Source organism: Ictalurus punctatus, chromosome 3 (genome assembly GCF_001660625.3).
Source record: "Ictalurus punctatus breed USDA103 chromosome 3, Coco_2.0, whole genome shotgun sequence".
Classification (NCBI taxonomy): Eukaryota; Metazoa; Chordata; class Actinopteri; order Siluriformes; family Ictaluridae; genus Ictalurus; species Ictalurus punctatus.
Genome location: NC_030418.2, coordinates 25605422 through 25617650, shown reverse-complemented (window position 1 = coordinate 25617650; position 12229 = coordinate 25605422). Strand labels below are relative to the sequence as shown.

General features: G+C 37.4%; 1 protein-coding gene across 4 annotated transcripts in view; it reads left to right on the top strand.

Moving 5' to 3' along the window:
* The window catches only part of LOC108263613 (regulator of microtubule dynamics protein 2), a 45677-nt gene that overhangs the window by 26494 nt on the left and 6954 nt on the right, over positions 1 to 12229 (top strand). For 3 of the 4 annotated variants that reach the window (XM_047154064.2, XM_017464623.3, XM_017464622.3), the window contains exons 6-7: positions 10683 to 10758; positions 11189 to 11266. In XM_047154064.2, coding sequence (XP_047010020.1) covers positions 10683 to 10758; positions 11189 to 11266 — 154 coding nt within the window. Of the gene's footprint in view, positions 1 to 10682; positions 10759 to 11188; positions 11267 to 11406 lie in introns of all 4 variants that reach the window. The other variant, XM_017464624.3, reaches the window with a different exon arrangement.

The following is a 12229-nucleotide window of genomic DNA, read 5'->3' as shown; positions in this document are numbered from 1 at the left end:
ACAGGAGTCAATGTTTGTGACAGAACTGTTAGAAGTCAGCTGAATGTAATGGGATATACTTATAGAAAAGCCAAACGAAATAACCTAAACAGCAGAACACAAGTTTACAGTGGGCTAAAGAGAAGCAATCCTGGAGTGTGGATAATTGGATGAAAGTGATATTCTGTGATGAATCCCTGCATTGGTTAAGGGGATTATGCTGGAACTTTTGTCTGGTACCATTCTAATAAAACATAGAAAGATGCCTGCCTGAAGAAAACGATCACATTTCACTCGTTTATGATATGGGGTTGCATGTCGGGTAAAGGACCAGGGGAGACCTCAACCATCAATGCACAGGAGTACGTTGAAATTTTTGACACTTTTCTCATTCAATTGATAGAAAATAAGTTTGGTGATGATGAAGTCATTTTGTGAAGTATTTTCTCCTTAATAAAGATGCAAGCAGGCACAATCATGAAGAAGAGGAATCATTTTTATTGAAGCTTCATACATGTGCATACACAGGTGTGGTCACTTCAAGGTTCGGTCCTCAACTGTGTACATACCAAAAGACCTTTCCCAAAACATCTTACCCAAGCTTCTATCACAAGGTCAGCACAAAGATAAAACTGTTTCCTAGGCCCTGGCAAACATTACTGTACACAATATATGTCCAGTGAGGGGGTTTTCATTAACACATGAGACTTGAGAAAAGGTTAACATGCTCCAGTAAGTCTGAAAATTAAATTTCATACTGATAATATCAAAAGGTAAGAAGAACTCTAATTAAAAAGCATAACCACCGGATTTTAGATGGACCAGATGTCAAACCAGTAGAGGCCTCTTATGAAAGCAAGCATGTGTTGTGTGTTTTTCCCAAAATGCATTCTGATCCAAAGAATGTGAAAGAGTAATCATCACATTAATAGATTGCCAAAGTAGTCGTTAGCTGCACTTATGTTTTATGATTACAGCCTTTGTCTATTGCTAGAGGAAATCTCATCTTTTACAAAACCCACTGCGAGTATCACACTGGCTTTGGAATGTAAATACAAGAGCTCCCAAGTGGTACAACCGAACAGCATTCACTCTATCATCGTGAGTTCGAAACCTGGTGATGTCACAGCCATCCGTGGCTGGGAGAAAACATGTGATTTCATTAAGAAAGATGTCGTGGTTCTATAGATGCTATGCTTATATATGGATGCTTTCAAAAACATTTGTTAAAGTCTGAAATCTGTAAATAATCCAGAAAGTGCCTGGGGGGAAAAGCAAATAGAAAACATGACTACAAATTATTAATTTAAACTATTAGAATACAGCAACCACAGTGTTGTTGAATTCTTGAATCACATGGTGTGAATTAAATTTCTATAACAACGCTGCTCTGACAGTAGTACTGGCTGTAACGTAAATGAAATAATATGGTTTGTTATTGTACTAGTTGTATAGCAACAGCTCATTCACAGGCACCTGTTTGGCATACATTGCACATAATCTAAAGCTAATAATAAACATATTATTAAGCATGGTCCATCATGTGATATTCTTTACTTATAGAACATTTTCAGTAAGCCCAGCATCTAAGACCTATTTGTGGAAATGGTGTGCCTTCTGAGAACAGAATTGCACGGGAAGATAGATTTGAGTCAATCTTTGTATAAGGATGAAATATAGCTGTAATTCTATGAACATAATCGCTCCCTCCAGGATTTCTTTTGCAAATTTGCGATCGCAGAAGCGAATGCAAAATCAAGGAAACTCCTCAATATTCTCATTTGCTTGCAATTTTTCAAAATTAGTCCAGATTTTCCGCAGATTTGGGCCAAGACGCGTCATGTGACATCATCACAGCACTCCATGTGACATCACCACAACGTGCATTCAGCCAAAGCCCCGTTTGATTCTCATGCATCAAACATGAATACAGCTAAAAGTTCTCATTTGCCAACAAACGCCACAGCGAAAGACTGCAAAACAATTTTGTGCAATAGCAATTTCACCAATTCATGTAGTTTTCTGGAAAAAAGCACAAAAATCTCTATAAATTGCATTGCCAATTTTGACAAAAGCCACAGCAAAATCAACCATTTTTGGCTGCAACAATCACAAAAAAAACTCTGGGAAATCCTACACAGACTGCTTAATTAGTTACATTCTTTCTCACAAGCTAACTAACTTACTATCTCTCTTTCTCTTTTCACAGTAAGGTGAGATTTGCTGTGTTGTATTCTGTGTTTCTTTGTTATACATGAAGGCAGGAGGCAGGTATCTGTATCTGCTGAGCTGTGAATGCTTCATTCTTCATTAAATCCTGCTCATGTCTTGACATGAACTCTCTCATTTACTGCTCTCCAAATTTATGAATCGAGTCTGTGAACGTTCGGGTTATATAAAGTCATTCAGTTTCTCTGGTTTCACTGCTGAACAATTGAAAGAAATATTTTCCAATAATAAACACACAGCTTAAGAGGCTTAAGCAGAATTGGACACCATGATGACAGATATCTTTAGGGTAGCTTTGGGAATAAAACATGCCAAAATGTTGTGGTAAATAGGTGTTAAATAGACCAATTATTATTTTTTTTTCATCTACAATGTTTCAATTCTTGTAAACCTACATCTTGTAAACAAGGTCTGGTTCACAGTTATTACTGAACAGATAGCATACCAGCTGTGTGTATGATCAAATAATGCTGTGATTTTGTACCTTGCACATTGAAGACCAATATCACAGCACATTGGTCCAGTAAATGGGGATAATTTAGGTCAGAATCATTCAGGTCTGTATTTACCCATATATTAGTGAATTCCCAAACTTCGTTCTGAAAAACTCGGCTTGTGTTGAAATGATGGTGTTCAACCTCCAGTAGAGATCCACAGACTTACACTGCCCTCCACTAATATTGGCACCCTTGGTAAATATTAGCAAAGACGGCTGAGTAAAATTGTCTTTATTGTATAGCCTTTATATCTTTTGTTAAAAAAATGAGAAAAATACTCTGTTCTCATATCAAACAATTGCTAACAAATGTAGGTTTATCCAAAAAAGAAATCTATCTTTGTAAAATATAGGTGTGCAGCAATTATTGGCACCCCTATGAATTCATAGGAGAAAAATATATTTGAAGTATATTCCCATTTGATACTTTAAAAAAAAAAATTGTACACCTGAGTGACTAGGAACAGCAAACTGTTCAACCATGACTTCCTGTTTCACAGGGGTATAAATATGAGGTAACACATAGGCCAAATTCCCTTAGTCATTGAAAACAATGGTTAAGACCAAGGAATATAGCAGTGATGTGTGGCAAAAGGTTGCTGAGATTCACAAAATGGGAAGGGGCTATAAGAAAATAGCACAAGCATTGAAAATGCCCATTTGCACCTTCAGGGCAATAATTAAGAAGTTATATTATAGTAAATGTTATGAATCAACCTAGAAGAGGACATGTGTTTATATTGTTTCAACGCACTGTGAAGAGGATGGTTTGAGTGGCCAAAAAAATCTCCAAGGATCACAGCTGGAGAATTGCAGAAGTTAGTTGTGCCTTGGAGTCAGAAAGTCTCCAAAACTACAATCCGAATTCACCTACATCACCACAAGTTGTTTGGAAGGGTTTCAAGAAAAAAGCCTCTACTCTCATCCAAAAACAAACTCAAATTGAAATTTGAAGGATCTGGATAGATTCTGTATGGAGGAATGGTCTCAAATCCCTTACCATGTATTCTCCAACCTCATCAGGCATTATAGGAGAAGACTCAGAGCTGTTATCTTGGAAAAGGTAGGTAGCACAAAGTATTGACTAAAAGGGTGCCAATAATTGTTGCAAACACAAGATATGTTTTTTTTTATAAACCTGTCTTGTGTTTGCAATTGTTTGATATCCATGAGAGCAGAGTATTTTTGTGAGTTTATTTAACAAAAGATAAAATGGTTAAACAATAAAGACAATTTTCACAGCCTTCTTTGCTCATATTTACCAAGGGTGTCAATATTAGTGGAGGGCACCGTATAGAATCTATGACAAGCCATATTGACAAGGCTGTTCTTTTTTTCTTTGTTTCTTTCCCCTTTAATTAGATACACATTTTATTTAGATGTGCCTATATTAGGTTTTCTTGATTATTGGTTAAGAAGAATCTGTCATGTTTTTTGAAATCTTGTTTAAAATGATTAACAAGGTTTAATTATTATTAACACCTTTGCTCAACAAATGTCCTTATTCTTTACAATTCATTTAGGTAATAATTTTTTATTTGCTATGTAACACTGTGGGTTTTTTAGGCACATGGCAAATTATTGTACCCCCAAACTGTAGTACTATTTTCTTTCTCTCAAAAAGCCTTCTCTGTTTTAATAAGAAGAAAAGGGTTGGAACCATTCTAATATCGAAAATGTCAAAAAGCCCTTTTGAGCTCAGGCACAATCAGAGACATTCTTTATTTGGCCCCTCCACCAAGCATTTTCAAACTTTCCCAAGTAATATTTTACATACCAAGAAGTTCCAGCCTGAGACAGCTGTAGTGTTTGACCTAAAACTATCAGCCAGTTCTTCTGGATAGGACTATTCATCTCCAAGTTAGATATAAAGAACAACACGATTAGGCAGTTAACTAGCGTTCTCAAGCCAAAATATTAGATACTAACTTGACTTACCTTTGACGTAAAGAAGAATTTGTTAGAAAGAATTACCAATATAAACCTAATTGCTTTGACAAGAATAGTTTCAAATGTTCTCGAACCTGTAAACCTCATAAAGACACGTTTATTGTTAATACAGCACCTATTGTTAATACAGCAGGAAAAAATGCCACAACTTCATAATGTTTCCATGCTCTAATGATTTTCTTGTGTTCATATGATTTGGGGACATTCTAATAGTATTTCTGTCTACATGTTTACTAGAAAACTCCTTTAGAAAACAGTTCATTGCAAAGGTATAGCAGTTTTCTTTGTTTATTTGAAAGCTATCAATAGACCTGTGCTCTTATATATATATATATATATATATATATATATATATATATATATATATATATATATATATATATATATATATATATATTTAAAACTACTGGGAAAAGTCCAGGCAACATTTTTCCCATCTTGAACAGTCCCGTTTCTGTGAGCCTGCGTCCACTCAGGCCTTACATTCCTGTTCTTGGCTGAAAGAATTGAACCTGATGTGGTCTTCTGGCTTGTAGCCTATCTGCTTCAAGGTTCAGTGTGTTAAGAAATCTGAGATATTGTTCAGTCAGTGCAGTGATGTCCTCCACCATGCATTTTGTTTTGTATTACTGAGATCCACTTCCATTATATTGTTATGATATTCTTGTTCAGATGCAAGTCTGTAGTCTTATGTGGTTGCAGCTTGTGTGTGTGTGTGTGTGTGTGTGTGTGTGTGTGTGTGATTTGTGTGTTTGCATGTCTCTATTTAATCTCTGTTGGCAGTCAGGAAATATGATGGCTCACACCCTGGTATTACAAGATATAATAAAGATTTATCTCTTATCCCTGTAACTGTATTTAGTCCATCTAAATCCCACAGTGTTGGGCTCCTCCATTTGCTCTTTAGCCCAGGATTAACAAGAAATCCTCAACAGAATTCTCAAGAGTAATAGCACACCACTGTAATATGCAATATTTGTCTTTTACTAAAGCTTTGTTGCCGTATTGATGGTTTATTTCCAACTTAAGAGGAGTCTGTGCTACCAGCAGCTGGGTGGGCTTTGTTAATTATGCTTTATTGTGCCTTAATATTCTTTGAAAAGGTTGCTGGGGTTTCTAAGAGTCACTCTAAAAGGGAAATGGTGTTGGAACACTTACCCTAGTGTTACAATATACATGCGCACCAGCCTTGTGCAACATATTTGTCACCTGTGTGAGCTGCTGCATGTTGAGCCTAAGGCAGAGTATGGGGAAATACTTGTGTACAGTTAATGTGTTCACGGAAAGTTAGTGTTAGAAACCATTCCTGCAGGTCTAACTGAGCTTTCTCTGTTCTCGGAGTGGCTGTGTAATGAATCCTCCTTTCCCCATTCACCAGATCGTTCTCAATACACTTTGTTATTACTTGGTAGCTTGAAGGATATGAGCTTGCGTAACGTGTTGGCAGGAACAACTCCAGTGTCATTCATTCATTTTTATCACTGGTTCACACGCGCCATCATCCATGTCAATCTGTCCACCTTTTCACTGGTGTGTGAGCATGTGTGTGTAAGTGCACGGGGAAAAAATATAGGAACTTGTATATGTATAGGGGTTATAGTCTCAAGGGGAAACTCAGAATTAGTTTCTTTTTAAAGTCTCCTCTTACTTGGAAAGGTGGGAATGCTTCAGAATTTAAAATAAACTTTACATAAGTATCTGCCAAAGGCCTGAGACAAAACACCTCCAGCTTTTAAAACCTTTCCAGCATGTTTATAAAACCCCAATCCCTTTACCCCCCTCTCTAATTACTTTTGAATCCCAAAAAGGGACACCTTGTAATTCCCACAGTGTTTACCTGATTTAAATGTAAATATGCTCAAATTAAAGATGAAAGACTGCATATTCTCTCTGAGAGTGTGTGTGTGTGTGTGTGTGTGTACATAAACATTTGGACTTTGACAAAGTTATTGTTATTTTAGCTGTCTACCACAGTATATTGAAGTTGAAATTAAACAATGGATATTTTTTTTGTTTTTCCACACCGTTCTGTGTAAACTCAACAAAGTGTTGTATGTTAAAATATACAAACCAGTCAAAACATATAAATTTGTTCATAGGAACTTGTACGGTGCCGTAAAAAACGTGCTGTTAAAGAAAAAATTACAATCTGTGATATGTTGAAGGTTTTTGTAAGGAGACATTTCTTTAACATTTATGGTCTCACTGCTTTGTAACAGCATGTTTTCCAGTACAGGAGAGTTTTGAAATGGTTGTTTGTCTTAGCAAAATTTTGCTATAAAAAAACAAAAAGAAAACATTTCTTGCATGATCAAAGATTATCCATCTATCCATGCATTTTCTGTACTGCTTGTCCATACTGGGTTGCGGGGAACATGGCGCCTATATCAGGGGGCATGGGGCACAAGGCGGGGGACACCCTGGACAGGGTGCCAATCCATCACAGGGCACAATCACACACACACACCCATTCATACACAGAGGAAACCCCCGAAGTACAGGGAGAACATGCAAACTCCTCACACACAGGACCGTGCGGGAATCGACCCCTCAACCCATCAAAGATTATATTAGTGTAAAAAAAAAAAAAAACCCTGATATGTATGGGTTACAATGATGTTTGCACTCAATGCTTATTCAGAGGGGAAGCCCCAGATTCCTAGGACAGATATGTGCCAAACCTGCAGTGCGTTTAGACAGTAAGAAGTTGTTTTTCAACTGGCTCAGACACCTCTGGGTCAGCACACACCTCTACAGGCATTGCCAGAACATGACAACTATGTACTATGGTTCTGTATGAGCACTTCACAGACTAATAAGAGAAAATTGATAAAAACAGAATTACCCTTAGGACTCTTGAGCAATGGTCTTTCTTCTTCACACCTGTACATTATTTCATAGACTGTATTAGTAATCATTTCTGGTATGTGTCTTTGCTATTAACTTCCCCTCTGACTTTGTTCCAAATTCATTAGCAATGAATCATGTTGCCTCTACACACATTATTCATCCTTACAGTTATCTAGGAGAAGATGAAATTTGTTTTATGCGTGTTTTAATAATATTCTGATTTATAGTTCATAATTTAATTTTTTTATTTTTATTTCTGACTTCATGTTTGTACTAATAAGAGACTACAATATCTCACTGTTCTTTCATTTAACGCAAACTGTTTTCTGTGGACAGCACAACGTGCACGAAAATCTTCTTTAAATTCTATGGCTGATTCAAGTACTATGTGTTTTAATTGTAGATTAACACTTATTGGCATTTTGGGTGCCACCCAGAAGCTATGTCTCACTAGGGATGAATGGGATTGTGGGCACATGGCTTTTGCATAGGAAAAAAATATCTCAACATTTATTGGACAGTGCACTCTTTACATGTCCTGCCCAGACACACAGGTTCTCCATATTATTATCCATATTATTATTCTATCCATTTGAGATCTCTCAAATGGATAGAACCTCACAATCAACTGAAAACCAATCCATTTTGAAGCTGAGAAAAGAGGGAAAATTAATCAGAGCCATTGCACGAGCATTGGGCATAGCCAGTACAACAATTTTGTTGTACTGGCTGAAAAAGGAAGAAACCACTGGTGCTCTAACAACCAGGCATGGAACAGGTCAGCCAAAGAAAACAACAACAGTTGATGACAGAAACATTGTGTGAACTGTGAAGAACAACCCAAAAACAACAATTAATGACATCACCAACAACCTTCACAGGCCAGGAGTGAAAGTATTACACACCAACATTCGAAGAAGACTTCCAAGTGCAGAAATATAGAGTCCATACCACAAGATGCAAACCACTCATGAGCAGTAAGAATCAGAAAGCCAGATTGGAATTTTCTCTGTACACCACCACAGTGGTAGAAAGTGTAGACTTTCAGCTTTAATTCAATGAGTTTAACAAAAATTAACCGTTTAGGACTTACAGCCATTTTGCCCTAGTCCCTCAATTTTCATAGGCTCAAAAGTAATTGGACAGTTGAGCAATAAGCATTTTCATGGCCAGGTATGGCCTGAAACTTGATTATTTCATGACAAATTAAGGAGACAAAAGGTCTGGAGTGAATTCCAAGCAAAACCGACCTTTCAGAGAGATTGCAGAAACTTTAGGAGTTGTCAAAATAACAATTTGGTACATTCTTATAAATAAGGAGTGTATTGGTAAGCTCAGCCAAGCAAAAAGCCTGGAAAACCACGGAAGACAACTGAAGTGGATGATCACAGAATTCTGGAAAAGATTCTTTGAACAGTTTACTTAACCAAGGTTAACTTGTACCAGAATGAGTGGAAATGAAGAGTATGGGGAAGGAAAGGGAGGGCTCATGTTCCAAAGCATACCACATCATCTGTCAGACATGGTGGAGGTAGTGTTATGTCCAGTATGGCTGCCAATGGAAATGGGTCATTGGTGTTTATTTATGATGTGAAGTAGCAGGATGAATTCTGAAGTGTATAAAACTATACTTGCTGCTTAGATTTAGTCAAATGCTGCAAAACTTATAGGAAGGTGCTTCACAGTACAGCTGAATCATGACCCAAAACATACCGCAAAAGCAACCCAAGAGGTTCATAAGGCAAAGAAATGGAACGTTCTTAAATGGCTGACTCAGTCACCTGACTTCAACCAAAATAAGCATGCTTTTTACTTGTTGAAAACAAAACTGAAGGCAGAAAGACATACAAACAAGCAGCAACTGAAGGCAGCTGCAGTAAAGGCCTGGCAAAGCATCTCTAGGGAGGGAACTCAGCATTTGGTGATGTCCAAGGGTCCCAGACCTCAGGCAGTTAATGACCACAAATGATTTGTATCCAATTTATAATAATGTTAGTTTGTCCAATTACTTTTGTACCTGTACAAATGGAGGGACGATGTAAAAAAAAAAAAAAAAAAAAAATCGCTGTAATTCCTAAACTGTTGAACCCGACTGTATGTACGTACAAATGAACACAAAGCTCAGTGCCTAGACTGACAAAACCAAGCTCTCTCAACCTGTGTCCTGTGTTACCACACTGTCTGCTATGCTGAAAAAAAAGTAAAAACTTCCGTTTCTTTTAGAAATTATTACATTTAGAAATTATTTCTGTCATGGCATCATCATATCCAGTGCTGTGCCAAAAGGAGATGCCAAAAAGTACACTATTAAATGATTTATTTGGAAGTAAATCAATCAATTCTATCAGTCATTCTTCAAGTTTTCTTCACCCATGTAATAATTACAAGTTTAAAACAGTAACACCAGAGTGAGCTGAGCCAATGACTCATGCAGCACTTTTTTAAAAATATATATAATTATTCCTTGAATGCAGTTATTGATTAGGAGATTTAACTACACTGCAACCTTTTCCTTCAAGCTGAAGAATGAAAACTTGAAACTGATAGATAAGCCCATTTATCCTTCAATGTTTTTTTTCTTTTGGGAGCAGCAGGCTGATTAGAAATGGTATGTTGGATCCACGTGAGAGCTTTCTGCCAACAAAAAAGCCTTACTTCAACCTGAACAGAAATCAGACCCCTCTACCAGAACCACCTCCACCACCAAATACACAAGCTGACACTATCTCTCACATGTACACACGTGCTCACACATATATCTATAGACATTGAGTCCCCTATGCTTGCCACCGCCATTTCTGTGATTGACAGTGTTTTCATTTCTTGATCCTGTGTTTAAAAGGTGTTTGTGCTCAGGATGTACTGTTTGAGTGGGACTACCAGCAGGATTAACATTGCTGTGGTGGAGAAGCTTTGATCACCTCATACCTCCCTCTCAAAGCGCTCTTTAAGCGTGCCATTGAGCATGTACATGCACACATACACGGAATATTAACTAGGCAGTCATTCTCTTTCAAGCCCTGCACTAGATGGACTCATGGAGTACAACCATCTCTTGTCAAGGAGCATTATGAGAAATGTATTTTCTTCATGCTTATTGATCAGATTAGTAATGGGAAGTGATTTTGTGTACGTGGGGGGATATATAAAGCATCTGTCTTTCCTTTTGTGCCCCTAGGTATGCTATTCTATGTGGACTTCTGTCAGAATATGAATCTGTTCAGAATAAGATAAAGTATGGCTACCTTTTCAAGGTAAGTCTAATGAACACAATTTTTAAATAGCTTTTTGAACTATATTGAGAAACAATTTAATCTATGTAGTGGACCGATTAACTTTCAGTAGATGAGGTATTGCATGTGTTTTCTCAGGATTTTGTGAAAGTATTCATAAATGTGCCTAAAGCAGGCAGTGAACTCTACTTTCCCCACACACACTTCCAAATGTATGTTTCATAAGCATAGTGACACAGAGACAGAGTAAGCGAGGGAGAGGTAGGACTAGCTGGAGATGATGCAGTGAGCTAAAGTAAGTGACAGGCCGGAGTGTGTGGTTCAATACTTACGTGATTGTTTTCAGGCATTTTTGTGAGGTGAAATTGTTGTGGTACTTCAGAGCAGGAATGAAAAGCTCACATAATGTAATGTATCTCGTTTGCTGTCTTTGTCTCTCCCAAACAAACAGGATCATTTGGATAAAGCCATTGAGCTGAAGCCGCAGGATCCGCTGTCTTATTACCTGCTGGGCCGTTGGTGCTATGCTGTGAGTATGAGTAAAGCCACTTTATTCACATCTCATTCTGTCTTTCTGATGCTGTCAACGTTCTATAATATTCCTGCCGTCTTATTCATTACCACTGAGGTTTGTTTCTCTGACCGGTCCTGTTTATTGTTCTGAATCAGGTCCAAAAGAAATTCCCTAAAAGAAAGCACATGAAAGAGGGAAGGGGAAAGAAAAGCAGAACATTTTGTTAATTTGTTGTGGGGCCAGAACAAGATTTTCCACTTCTTCCTGTGTTATATTCTGTGTTTCAGAAATAAAAACTATTATATTTTTTCATATTGTTTACTACATTTTAATTAAAACAAGGCGAGGTTGAATTCTCAAATCAGAAAGCATTAATTTTCTGTAACAACATCTTTGACTGTAATTTCAACTGTAACATAAATGATTAACAATTATCTTTTGTGTCAGACCATATTACACCACCCAGGCATGGATTATTTTATTATAATGGCACAAATAGAAAACAAACTTCAATTACTTGGTTGCATAAGTGTGCACACTCCTTAACTAATACTTTGTTGAAGCACCGTTTCCTTGTAATGCAGGTTAGAGTTTTAGGATAATAGTCTACAACTTGGCACATTTTGATTTGGCAATTTTATGCAGATTTTATGCCAAAGTAAATTGGAATATGGAGCTATCCATGATTCCCTCTATCTTGACTAGGGCTCAGTTCCAGTTGAAGAGAAGCTGCCCCATAACATGATGCTGCCACCACCATGTTTCACAGTGGGTATGGTGTCCTTTGGGTGATAAGCCGTCTTGTTTTTGGGCCAAACATATCTTTTAGAATTATGCCCAAAAGTTCTACCCTGGTCTGATCAGACCAAAACGCATTTTCCCACATGGTTTTCGGCAAAGTTTAGGTGGGCTTGGATGTTTTTTCATAAGAAAGGCTTCCGTCTAGCCACCCTACCCCAAAGCCCAGACATGTGAAGA